At 35.5% G+C, this 14,227-nt stretch overlaps 1 protein-coding gene across 5 annotated transcripts in view; it reads right to left on the bottom strand.

The window, feature by feature from the left end:
* The window catches only part of LOC109064091 (neuron navigator 1-like), a 124,538-nt gene that overhangs the window by 66,847 nt on the left and 43,464 nt on the right, over positions 1–14,227 (bottom strand). For all 5 annotated transcript variants that reach the window (XM_042712696.1, XM_042712700.1, XM_042712697.1 and 2 more), the window contains one exon: positions 9,032–9,388. In XM_042712696.1, the coding sequence (XP_042568630.1) occupies positions 9,032–9,388 (357 nt within the window). The remainder of the gene's footprint in view (positions 1–9,031; positions 9,389–14,227) is intronic.

The raw sequence follows: 14,227 nt of genomic DNA, 5'->3' as shown, positions 1-14,227 counted from the left end.
TTCATTTGATGACCTTATTCACTGTCATTATGCAGATTTCACAGTTACACAGCAGCATATTAAGCACATATTCCCATATTTTTTTAAGTCATGCCAGTTACAAAGAATGCCATCACTTTAATTCCTGAATCAGAACTGAGTAGCTTTAAATTATATTAATGTCAGTGTTTAAACTGTCCATTAATATTTAAATTATATGCATAATTAGAATTTTAATATAATATAATATAATATAATATAATATAATATAATATAATATAATATAATATAATATAATATAATATAATATAATATAATAATATAGTATATAAGTCTGTTTTAAATATAAATATTTTAATTATACAATTATATTGAATTTATATTGAACAAATTTTCACTGTATGGACCACTGTGGAACAATTTATCAGAATGCTCAAATTTACTCCGAATATTATGTCAAAATTTGTTTAATCAGTAGTGATGGCTGTGTGAATCCTTTTTATTTGAAATCAGTTTAGTGAAACATGTCTAATCAGTTTATCCAACCTACCAGGGAGCAAATTTAGTTACAATTAATGATGCAATAATTTACATTGTTACAAATCAATCATGAGACTGTTGAATTTCTCTGAACTGCACTTCAGTTAATTCCACTTCCTGTTATTCCAATTCAAGTGTGACGATTCAAATTCCAACTCGCAAACTGATAAGAAACCAATTCTTGAAATTGCTCAGGTTTCCCCAACCCTGCTGTTTATCCTCATAGACTTGCATTAGGACAGTACAAAGACAAAGACAACAGTGTGTGTGGTATGTATTATACATGATGTAAAACATACATGATGAACCGTCGAACCGTCTGAGAGAGAGAGAAGAAAAAAGGCAAAGAGAGGGGAAAGAAACAGAGAGAGCCATTCTGTGTCTCATCCTAAAATGTATTAGTCATCCTCCTTACAGCAACCAAATCTCTCAATTACGCCCTAAAACTTCAGACATGATGGATGAGTGTGCTGCGGGGACCGTGGGATATTTTTACCTCCCTCATTTCAGTGATTTTTCTGCAAGCTGACAAGTTTGCAGCCAAGCTCTGTTCAGTTTCACCTGGCTCTATCCTCACCTGTGGTTACAACAACAATGATTTCCTTTATGTTATTGAACAGAAAGACAAAAAAAGGCTTCACTGAATGTTGTCTAGCTGAAGGCGGGTCGCTGCACATGCTCAGAGCTCCCGGGCCAGTTTGATCAGCATGTGGTATGTCATAAATGATTTAGCATTATTGACATTGTGCAGGTAGTTAGCACAAGGTTGTGAGTGGCTAACGAAGCTCTTAAAGAGTTTCCTCCTCCTGTGGGAATCAGTTACTTGTGTTACTTGATCCTGGGGGGAGGGACATGTTTTTGCCCCTCCTAAATGTTTGATACATTGAGAAAACCATTATCCACTTTTGCTGTATGGAAAAATAAAACAGCCTGAACATTCTTTGAAACATCTTTTTTTGTGTTTCACCGAAGAAAGTAAGTCACATGGTTTTGGAATGCCACTGGAATGAGTAAATTATACAAAAAAAAAATTTTCTGTGAACTGGCCCTTTAATTTGGACACACACAAGACTGTATCTGCTTTTCACAATGATACATTCAATACTAAATCTCATGTATTAAATATAACAAGACTTAGAACATCCATTTAAATGTAAAACTCTGTTCAGCAGGATAGATGTTGTGTTTCTGCCCCGAGGGGAAGCTTAGTCCAGAATGGATTGGTTTCCTCCTGGGCAGGAAGCTTTGTTATGGTAGCCATGGAGACAAGCCAGCTAAAGCTAAAGCTATCTCACTGCTATGTGTTTCCGTTTTCGTCAAAATGCAAAAATGAACATTGAAGCGAAATTTTTTGTGCTTTTGATTTTGTAATGAACAAACTTCAAAATAATCTTGCCCTTTTGTCCCTTACAAAAAAGTAAATGGCTGATTACACCAAGAATGATAACAAAACGAACGATAACTTAAAATCTACACCGATGGACAATAAACGTTGTTTATTATAACTGCATGCTACAGGTTTGTCATCTGTTGCTTTAAAGTTGGGTGGATTCTGATTGTCTGTCAATGTTTTATCAAGTAAATGTTGATTCCGGTAGTATAGTTCCTCTGTGTTGTTATCATTATGGTGTGGACTTCCCTATTCTCATAGAATGTAAGCCATTTATTAAAACTGTACTGTTACTGTTATCATCCTTGTGTGAATGGTGCAGTCACATTAACACTATGTCTACACCGCGACGTGACCATAAACTTGAACCATAGTTCAAATTTTAAGCAAAGTTGCATATGTATTTGTAAATACTATAGTATACGAATTTGCTAATTAAACCCCAGGTAGCAAGCAGATGTCAATTCAGCGTCTATTTTTGGTTGTAGAAAACGTCAGTAGTCAGTCGATTTTCAATGTTGAAATAAAACATTCACTATTCGGTGGGTAAATTGGAACATTATTAGGTCGAAAATAAAACATCCATTCAATATTGAAATGAGGCTGGCACTCAACATGTATGGCGGAGCCATTCGGTCGAAATCATAACGTTTTGTCAATGTTGAAACATGACTGGAGAAATCAGAGCCGTCAGTTCTGCCCATATGCATAATTTGAATCGTGCGCCACCGAGGTAAAGGTAAGCAAAAATGTCTTTTAATTGGTTCTTTTTGCATAATGTAAATTGTCACTTAAGCCTTGTTCAGACTAAAATCCCAAACATAATCAGACTGGATATCCTATAGCAATCCAACCAAATTCACCATGTGGGAAAAAAAAAAAAAAATGCCATTTCTCAAAGGGCAATAAAATATTCCTGATAAAGACTAACTTCTTATGTTTTACATTGTCAAATCTAATTCAGATGGAAAAAACTGAAAAACCACTACATTTCCATTACCAAGGTGCTGTTTTGATCTATTAATTAAATAGCGAACAGTGTTCGTGTCACATCAAAATTAGAGCTAATTGAAACATGGGCCTTTGGTATGTTTGTCACAACAATGGCTGTTCCCACTTAAAACCACTGACCTAAATACACACACACTCCCACACACTTTCTCCTACGAGCTGTCTTTGTCTAGTTCAAAACCAACACACGGCTCTGACGATGGCTTTGTGGGTCGGTGTTGCTATAGCAACAGGCGAGAGCTGCACACGGTGGCGCCAGAATTCCCTGGCCTGCTTCAGTGAGCATGCCCACATATGAGGGACCCCCTGCTGAATCTAAAACACGTCCCCCCACGACACACATGCCTAAATCATGGGTGGCAGCAATATTTGTTATTACCTGCCTGAACAGAACCATGTTTTGTGGAGAATTTCGAAAACATTTGACTGGATATGAGGCGAGCAGATAGAGAAATTCCCTCATTGCAAAACAAAATTTGGCATCTTTATGTCCCCCAAACATCAGGGTACGGGGTTAGTTTAGCATGAACTCCCGGGTCTTTGAGAGGAGCGCTTATGTGTGCAGTCCTTTGTCATGAACACATATACTGGAGCCTGGAGTTATGGAGCCTCGAGTTATGACCCCTGTCCAGAGTATGGGGGACGCCGTCGTTCCAGGCCACTATGAGGCTATTGAGTACCATGTAACAGGAACCTAATATAAACAACATCATATAAGAGCCACAAATCTCTCTGTGACACCTCTCAGCTCTGCTCCAGAACCTGGTGAGCTGCATGCTGAAAGTGAACTTCATAAACGACTGGTTTGGAACACACTACAACTCTGTCCACTACACAACTAATGCACTTTTCGGCCATCTTTGAAACAAATTTCAGTCATGCAGGTACATCTCCTATTTCTTTGAATGGGGAAGCATTAATTCTCCAAAGCTGATCGCCAAGCTTACGGTTAAATTTCATATTTGAAATCACCAATGAAATATAATTATTTACATTTAGAATCACCATTTCTCTCAACTTGACATTTAATGCATTCTGGGATTGCCTTCTCCTTGAAAAACTGGGTAAAATCAACCATTTTAAATTAAATTTCACTATTTTCAAGCAGGACTTTTCAGAATTTAATATATATATATATAATTTATATTTGGAATCAGCATTTCTCGGAACTTGTCCACCACCAGGTTTTTAACTAATGCATTCTGGGATTGCCTTCTCTTAGAAGGAAACCCACAAAGACGTCCCTTAGTTTTGGGAAGAATTGTGTATATTAAAAGGCAACATAATTACGTTACCTAGCTGATGGAACAGGATGTTTGTCCCTTAAAATGGTGTATAAGTAGGGAGGTTCACTAATTTTCTGGAACACAGAGCACAGAGCTTTCTTTATGACATTTGAAAAAGTCATTCCACACACACTGTGACTTAGAGGTCAGTGTTAGATGGCCATCTACCCCCTGCATATTTTGGAGGGTCTAATTACATTGCAAATAGAATAATCAAACTGCTGTTTTGTGCATAACTTGGTCAAATGGATGTAAATTTTAGGATCTAATAATAAACCAGGGAAATGTTCATGAACTGAAGTCTCTGTTTGTAAGATACAGACATGTGACTTTTACTGCATATAAAAAACAACTCTGTATGACAAAGCACAATGTGCTGATTCTGTAAGACCACTGGGTGTTGCTTTGGGAGTTTTGATAAATAAATAAATAAATAAATTTTACATTAAATATTAAAACATTAAACATAAAAACGTTAAATTAAATTAAATTATATATATATATATATATATAGATATATATATATATATATATATATATATATATATATATATATATATATATATATATATATATATATAAGACTGGCGTAATAATGCTGATAATACAACTTTGATCACAGCAATAAATTACATTTTAAAATATAGTCAGATAGAAAACAGTTATTTTAAATATTTCTTTTTTTTTTTTTCAAATATTTCACAAATATTTCAACATTACTGGTTTTACTGTATTTTTTTTTAAATCATTTTTATATTTCATGAATTAAACTTTAACATATAACTCATCTCATACTAGCAACCACATACCAATGCCCCAAAACCCACACCATGATCCCCTTAGCAACACCTGTGTCAACTTCGAGCAGTTTCATGCTCAATAATCCTCATACCCATCATCCACTGCATTCGCCTTATTACAGTAATGTGCTGAGCCGACAGAAGAAGACTAAAGAAAGATTATATGAAACAGAGGTATTCAGACTCACTCCGTTTCCATGGCAACACACACACACACACACACACACACACACACCCACACACACACACACACACACACACCTGGGGAAAAGATATCAGAAGGAGTTTACATAACAGAGCTCCTACACAGCTTACAGAAATGTGCCACATTTAAATCTCTGCATGTGCTACACTCTGTATATCCATATGTGCGTGTTCTATTCTAAGAAGCTGCATGTAATTTACATAACTCAAAGTAGGCTGTTAAAAAGTATAAACAGGCAGCTTGTTGTATTTGTATGTCTAAAAACTAACTTCTATCCATAACCAAATTGAAATAAGTACATTGTTTCCTAGTATATTTTCCAGACCTTTAAATCTAATTGTGCATTAATCATATTGGGTCATACGATGGCACACACATGAGAATGTTGTTCAGTGTCCTGCATGTGCTCTAATGAGCTGATAACATTCATGGCCTTTCTGTGCTCTCAGTCACCTTGGCAACTCCAGACAGATCTCAGCACGCCCCGCAGAGGGACAGCGGCGAGCTCCCAAATACAAATCAGCTGCTCATCCAAAACAAGTCAAGCCAGACAGACAAATCAACCTCTAGAGTAGATCAGACGGTCAGTCAAACATCTGGCACCGAGGAAACATGCACAGAAAATATTAGAATGACAACATAAACCTCACTCAGGGGAGAAAATCTCATTTCAAATCTGGTGAGCAAGAGAAACAAGACATTTTCTTCACAGTATTGACTGTAACAATATTTCCGAACCAAGTGGGACACAATCTACTGCTGTAAAACTGGGTTTCTGTCTTAACCAGCCGCAGCTCGGGAAAGCAGATGTTTTGTTGTTAGCTTGGTAGAGTCTGGTATAAATACAGATTTCACTTTCTATTCCTTATCACACATTTTCAGTGTGATTCTGATGTATACTGTATTCCTGTTTTAATTTACATTTTGCTTTCATGAATAGAGGACAGTGTTGCAGACTGATTCAAATCATTAACTATTATCTTTTGAACTGTTTATCATGGAATTTGGCTCATAATTTTTTTTTTTTTTTTTTTTTTTTTTCGGGAATCATACTAAAGTAGTCATGCTGTATGTTTTGGATTCATTTGTTCATATGTCATTTGTTTGTGAATCTGATGAAATTGAATGTACAGTATATTTATTTTACTAATAACAGCAAGTCGTTTTTTTTCATTATTTCTTTTTATTTCTATTTATTTCCATTATGTCTTTTTATTGTAGCACATTTAAAACACACAATTCAGTGTCACATGGTCCTTCATAAATTATTTTAATATGCTGATTTGGTGCACATGAAACATTTATTATTATCATTGGTAAAAACTTTTTTTTTTTTTTGCTGCTTCATATTTTTGTGAAAAGGGCACTTTTTTTTAGGATTCTTCAATGAAGAGAAAGTTAAAAAGAACAGCATTTGTTTGAAACAGAAATGGTTTATGACATTATAAATGCCTTTGCTGTCGATTTTGATCATTTTACTGTAGCATGACCTTGATGAATGAAAGTTAATTTCTTTCAAAAAAAAAAAAAATCTTACTGACCCCACAATTTTTGAACAGTAGTTTATATATATATATATATATATATATATATATATATATATATATATATATAAATGCAATAGTTAAGTTTTATTAAAATATGATATATTAACCTTTTTTATATATATATATTTATATGTAATATCACCAAACATGTATGACATTCAATACAGACTACAAATTGAAATCTGCAATATGGAAGGCGCTGCACAAATACATTTCATGCTGCTACCAAAACTAGGCATAAAAAGATCATATTTGTGATTTTAAGAAATAATATCAAGATCATTCAAATTAAGATTAATGAGAAAATCAATACTGTTTGGTGTTTCTTTGGCACTGTGCTGGGAAATATCCAAAAATCCTTAGTTATTTTCAAATATGCACTGTAAAAAATTAATTTCTGAAAGTTGTAAATGAAGCAAAGATTACTTGGAGTACGTTTTACAAAAAATACAATTTCAGTCTTTCTATTTCAAAACATTACTTTTAATTTAAAGGTTTACTTGCTGTATATTTGTAATTGTTTCTTTTTTCTGAGTGAAAATTGTTTCTACACCATTTTAGGGTGTATTCACACCAGGAAAGTCCGCTACTTTACTTGCTTTGGTCCGGAACAAATACAATGTTGATTTTTTATTTATTTATTTTTTTGGCGTGGTTCGCTTTCACACAGCCCTTTTTGCAAGTGAACCAGAAATTGTAAACAAAACCACACGTGTGCTAAGGTCATCCATTCATTGGACAGAAATTCTCAAGCGTACCAGAGTTTGTTTGGAAGCGGACTGAGAACACCTCCCAAGTGCGACTGCTGTATTCACACCTGCCCAAATGATCCACTCCAAAAGGGGAAACGTACTTTAGATTTAATCGAACCAAACAAGACAGGTGTGAATACACTCTTAGTGTGTTTTGTTTGGCTGCTTCACAATGCATTTCTACTGGAAAACAAATGAAGGCTTGTTATTGTCTTCATCCAAGCAAAACATATTCATTTTGGGTTATGTTAGATCATAAATGTGATCTGCTGAAGTAGGATACTTATTCGATCTGAAGTGGTGTCAAACACAAGGTGAAGTGCTTTCAGATGTGAGCTGCCAGATTGTGAACTTTCTCACTTTGCAGCGATTCCCCATCAGACTAAACCAACAGCGCAGGTTAAGAGAGGCCACCATCAAAGCTCCGCTGACAGCTTAAACAAACACATCTCATTTCCTCTGTAATTTCCCAGTTTTGTGTTCACACATAAACATACACACACACACATTCAACACTACATCTGCAACAATGAGCTGCAGCTAGCAGAATGAAGGCTGCGCTCAGCAACATCAGGTGTTGAGACAGTGAAAATGAGAGCCGGCGCTGCGAGGGGCCCCTCGGGGGACACAGCCAAATCTAATGAGGACCTGAAGATGGCACATATGGCTCCAAATTGAGACCCTCATCTGATTGTGACATGATTGCTCTTTGGGGGGCCTCAGGCTGACAATGAATCAGCCAATGAAATCTTCCACAATTCAACTCGTAGGAGATTAAAAGCACTTAATCATTGCTAAAAAAAAAGACCTCTACGTGTAAAACATCTATAATTTTAAGAATTGTGCAGCTTTTATTAGACACTATTAATATAATGAGTTCTGCAATAATATTCAATTATTATAATTTTTATGTTTTTCAAATAAAATATTAAATTATATAAAATATACACTACCTATATACACTAAGTTTAGGGATGGCATTTTTTATTTTTATTTTTTTTTAATTAAAGAATTCACCAAGGCTCCATTTATTTGATAAAAAAAAAAATCAGTAAAAACTGTAATGTTGTGAAATATTTTTTACAATTTTAAATAACTGTTTTCTAATTAAATATTTTAATTTTAATTTATTTCTGATGTAAAGCTGAATTTTCAGCATCATTACATATTATTATCAATGATGAAAAAGTTGTGCTCCTTCATATTTCGAACACATCATTTGATGAACAGAAAGATCAAAAGAATGTCATTTGTTGAAAAAAAAAAAAAAAAAAAAAAAAACATTATAAAAATCTTTATTGTCACTTCTGATCAAATTAAAGCACCCTTGCTGATTAAAAGTATTCATTTCGTAATAATAAAATTATAAATTTTGAATCTCTTAATTAACACCTTGGTGAACCCAAACTTTTGAATAGTAGTGCATAAATTACATATTAATGTTTTCAATAGTTCATGTACATTAACATACAACATTTCACATTTTATCAGCAAACAGCAAAAAAAGTAACAAACACTTACCTATTGGCTAGGTCGTCATCATCGACGTCTACAACAACGTCATCATCGTCGTCATCATCTTCTTCTGGCTGGCTCTTGCTCGTCAGGTTGACGTTGCTGAGGTAATCAGACTTGAGGTCAGCCAGGTCATCGTCCACAGCGTCCAGGCCCTCGATGAGCTGGGTTTGCTGCAGGTGGCTGATCTGCATTGTTGCTCGGATGGGCAGCGAGTGGGCAGAGACCCCGGAGGAGGGGGCGTCACCAGCCTGCAGCCGAGGGCTGGACTGGCCTTGGCGCCAGGAGAGAGGAGAGGAACGGTTGGACAAGCTGCGGGCATTAGTCTCATCGCTGTCATAGCACATGCTGCTCTCAATACAGCTGAAAGGTTAGACAAAAAAGGTGGTTTAAGCATTAGTTCACTTCCAGGATAAAAATGTCCCTTTTTTCCTAATCCTTTCATTCTAAAGCATGCCATTAGAGCCGTGTTGTTTTAGTTTTTTTTAGGGTTTTTTTTTCTCAACATTTTCCATTTTCATTTGAACTTTAATTTTAGTAGTTTTATCAAATGTTTATATAGGTTATTTATTTATTTATTTTCAGTTTTAGTTTTATTTTTTGTTTTGTTTTTTAAATAAAAGTTATTATATTTATATATAACTTTTTTTTTTTTAATTTTAGGTTGGAGTGAGGGTTATCATAGATAAGTATGTTTGAAGCTTGGTGTGCTCATATTAGCAAAATTTCAGCTAAATTTTGCGGGCAAAAAAGGTCCATTCTCTACTCAACAGTGTAGCTACTGTATGTATGAAGGACAACTCACACAATCACTATTAAACCAAGCAGCTTTTGTTTGTCAAAACCACAAACCCAAAAAAAACATGGAAGCACTTCACCGCGCGTCAATCCCAGATTACTGAAGAGCATTTCTGAAGCTCAAAGTGGGTGGAGTTGGCTGTCACCATCTTGGCAGCATGTCACCACGTGAATTGAAAATGGGCAAAGAGGCGGGAGCTGGTTGCTGAAGCCACACCCACCTAGCTCGACGATGGTGACAGCAGCAGTAATCCACCTGTCACTTAAGTGGCTGTGCCCTTAATTATGCAGAACTTTAAGGCTTAATATAATTTAAACGGATGAGTTATAAAAATAATCACCCCTTCACAGTTGTCATAAAGGGCAAAATTAGCTATATAGACCAAAACCACTTTTTGTACCAGTCTGTAAACGTTTTTTTTTTTTTTCTGCTGTAAAGTTGGGCTTTTGAACATCTAGGGGACTTACTCCCTTTTGGTGCCAGCCTCTAGTGGCCAGTTGATGAATTGCAGTTTTAGTCACTTCCGTGTTGGTTTCATGAGAGAGACTGGAAGGTTGCCGCTTGGTCAAAACACGTGATGAATCTGTACAACCAACTTGAACCCCTTGTGAAATCTGTGTGTGGAAATCTTTCGCCCTCCTATGAAAGTCCCTGTCGCATGGATTCCTATTGAATGGATTTCACATGTGGAAATTCGCCAATAGTAAATAGTAAATGTGACTGCAGCGTCAAAAAGTTTGGAAAACTTTAATCATGTTAGGACACCAATGGTAAAATGTTGTGCTTAATGCTGCTCGATCCCAAGTGATACTGAAATTAGAAACCTAATGTAGTCAGAGAATAAGAGCTTCGATGCATCTGCTCTCAGGCGCTGGCATTCTCAGCGGATTTAAAACAAAAGTCCCAGCTCTGTCAAAACAAAAGTCCCATTTCTGACACTTAACTGCAAACAGAAAAAAAAATGTATCGGCTGCTGCCAATTTTTAAAAACTGCCAAATATTGGCCAACATAAATGTGAATATACAGCAGATTGCTCTTGAAACGACTCTTTCACCTGCCAAAATGTATCGAACAATTGTTAATGTGCACCTTTAAAATGTTCGAAAAAGATGAGTGAAATTTCGTAAGCAAATTCATAATTATAGCATGTTAAGACATGCACTCCGAATGCTTTGTTCATGTAATGATGGAATTACTGTAATTATTGTTTCTCACTAGCAAAATCTGAATTTTATAAAACTCCAATCCTTGCCGATGATGCAAGTGACAAACAAAGAGTACTGAAAGTATGTGACACATTTTCTCACTTCACCCACCACTGGCAGGTGTGGCAAAAACTTAATTTTGGACTCTGCCTTGTCAGGTTTTCAGCCTGGAATTAACGTGAGAAAACCTCTTTATCTCCACAGAGATACTTCTGAGAGTGCAGGCAAACTCATTCGGCATTGTGGATATAACTGTCAGCTTATCACACACACCCATTTCATCAAAACATCACGAAACTCCTCTCACTCTCACACAGCTTGTGGATGTATGTCTATGGAGTCTCTGGTAAGTGATACATCATCCGTGGGGATTTTAAGGTAAAACATGTCTGAGGATGTTTAATCTACTTCATGCCTGCTGAACACGCCACTCAAGTGTTCTACAGGAAGTCAGTCACACACACACTGACCCCTCGGGTGCCTTTCTCTGATTTTAAAATAGCAGGTCACGGTTTGGGCAGCTGGAGGAACTGGCTGACCTTCTGCTGATTCAACACCCACCCATCCCAGTCTTAACTAAAGCCCTCATCTGGATAAACTCATATCCTCCTGAGTTGTGCCTGCAATGGTTTTAATGTTCTTATTAGTTTCCAGGTGTGGCTTTAATGCTTTTAAGCCCAGCAGATGAATGGAGATTATTTCCCGCTGACCTTGAGCTCAACTTTCAAAGTATAAAAAGCCTTTGGATAAAGTTTGCTTCAATTTAAAAGAACGTTTTAGGTTCAAAACAGATTCTATCTGTGGCACGCTGTCAATTAGCCTACCAGAGAACATAATTTAAACTCAATCTTCAGCAAAAATCATGTTTACAGTTTGAAAGCAGAATTATGCACTTTTCAGAGAGCATTTATATTACACTAATTCTTCAGTAAAAACAAAACAAAACAAAAACAAAAACAATTTGAACTGTAAAGGTGTCTAAATCATCTATTTCGCAGAAATTTTACACAAAGAGCAAAGGGCTGAGAAAAATGTCCCCAGAAAAGAAGACAATGGCTTTCAGAGCATTTACATGAATGTGAATTATCCTTTGAAAAAATGGCAGGCCCCTTTGTTTGCCTGACTTTTGTGCTGAATAATAATAATGATGGCTAAATGACAGTGATTATTGTTCCTTTAATCCTTCAACGGGGCCCTTCTGAGAACACTTCAATCAGAGGAAGAGAACATATGACAAATCAAGAAAGTAACCATTGTTATGCATCATAAAGCACTATAAGGCCACACAAAACACTGACACAGTATGTCTATTATAGAGTTAGGGCTCAGCACATTACTGACTCACTCTACAGGAGCATTAGTGTTTATGTGCAGACGATGCATTAAATCAGGCCAATTATGTTAAGGTTTTAATAGAATGACTACAAAACTGCTAAGGCAGAGTAATTTTATACTAGGAGGCAGTGTTAAAATTACACAGACACACTCAGGCTAAGTGAAAGATAGAGTGCTAAGATACTCTCCAATGATGGATCAAGTTCATCTGTTCATGTCTGTCAGAAGATTGCCCGTATGAGCACCACAGCTCAGTGCATCAGAGCACCTGCGTCCACCAATAAACCACGGCTCTCACAGCTGCTACACAACATATTTAGTGTTTTGTTTGCAGGAATGGACTCCAGGCCTGTTGGTTTATAATACACCATTAACAGCTTCCTCGAGCGACTTCCTCTGGTTGAAATAGCGCTTACTGCTTCTTTATACAATACTCTAGCAAAAACATTGCCAGTAGCTCTAGTGTCCAATTCACTAACACAACATACTGCGTGAGGTCTAGCAGGGGTTTGCAGTTGTGGCTTTCTAATGAGAGGCTAATCCATCCTTTTGCTGTAGGGTTTGTATGTGTGTTTGTAAGCCTTGGATAGCAGGAAACAACAGGCAGAGGTGCTGATGTGAGAAGGACAGAGAAACATCTGATGCTCTAGCCCACGACTGCTGACTTCCTTTGGTGATGTTTTGCATTCCCTTGGAGATATGTAATATTTCTCGGAATGACATTTTAATATGACATTAAGACATATGACATTCTTTTTTCTTTTTTTTTTTAGGAATGCACTGATATTAAACTATTTAAGATTCATAATAAAGATACTGTTAATATTAAACTATTAAAATACATTATAATTTTAATGGCCTTTTTATTATTTTTCTATTTATAATTTATTCTATATTTCTAATTATATCAATTAGATCACAACACTATAACAGTACAATATGAGAAAGGGATATTCAGTTTAAGTTTTGGTAGTTGTTTTCTTCATTTGAGTAACCTCAAATGTGCATTAAATTACACATAACCTAAAAAAAATATATAATAATCTAAATCCACCAATATATCCAATTAATGACTAATATGATACATTTACAAATGTCTAATATTTCTAATATGAGGTTAAAATAATCATATCATTACCAATTTGAGAGATTATTTGATTTTTAAAACCTGATTTGTGATTTTCTAGCATTAAATTAACCAAAAAGAAAATAATAAATGAAAAAATACAGAACAAAACTTTACAATACAAAAATATAAAAAAGTAAATAATAATAAAAAAAACGCAAAATAAAATAGCTAAACAATAAAAAAGCACAAAACAAAAACCAACAAAACATGCACACACACAAAAACTCAATAAAATAGCAAAACCACAAAAAAAGCACAAAACAAAAACAAATAAAAACAAAAAGCAAAGCAAAAAAAAAAGCAATAAACAACTGAAACATGTTGCAGAGTAAATCCACATTTTAATCTTAAAGGGATAGTTCACCCAAAAAATGAAAATCACCCCATGATTTACTCACCCTCAAACCATCCTATGTGTATATGGCATTCTTCTTTCAGATGAATACAATTAGAGTTATATTAAATAATGTCCAGGCTAATCCATGCTTTATAATGGGAGTGGATGGTAGCCCAAAATTTGAATTCCAAAAAATTGCACCCATCCATTATAAAAGAAGTCGTAGGCGTGTTCACGAGAGAGTGGCGTCCGGCGGATGACGTAGCATGAGAATATGCTAATATCATGAGAAACAAGTTTTGTTTACAGTCCTCTTGGCTTATATTGAAATCATCCGACATTTTTCTTTACAAATCCTCGTTTTGTACTTCTAATTAATGACCAGTGTTTTGTTTT

The sequence above is a fragment of the Cyprinus carpio genome, chromosome A23 (assembly GCF_018340385.1).
Source record: "Cyprinus carpio isolate SPL01 chromosome A23, ASM1834038v1, whole genome shotgun sequence".
NCBI lineage: Eukaryota > Metazoa > Chordata > Actinopteri > Cypriniformes > Cyprinidae > Cyprinus > Cyprinus carpio.
The sequence above is the reverse complement of the archived record's forward strand: the minus strand, read 5'-3'. Positions and strand labels throughout refer to the sequence as shown.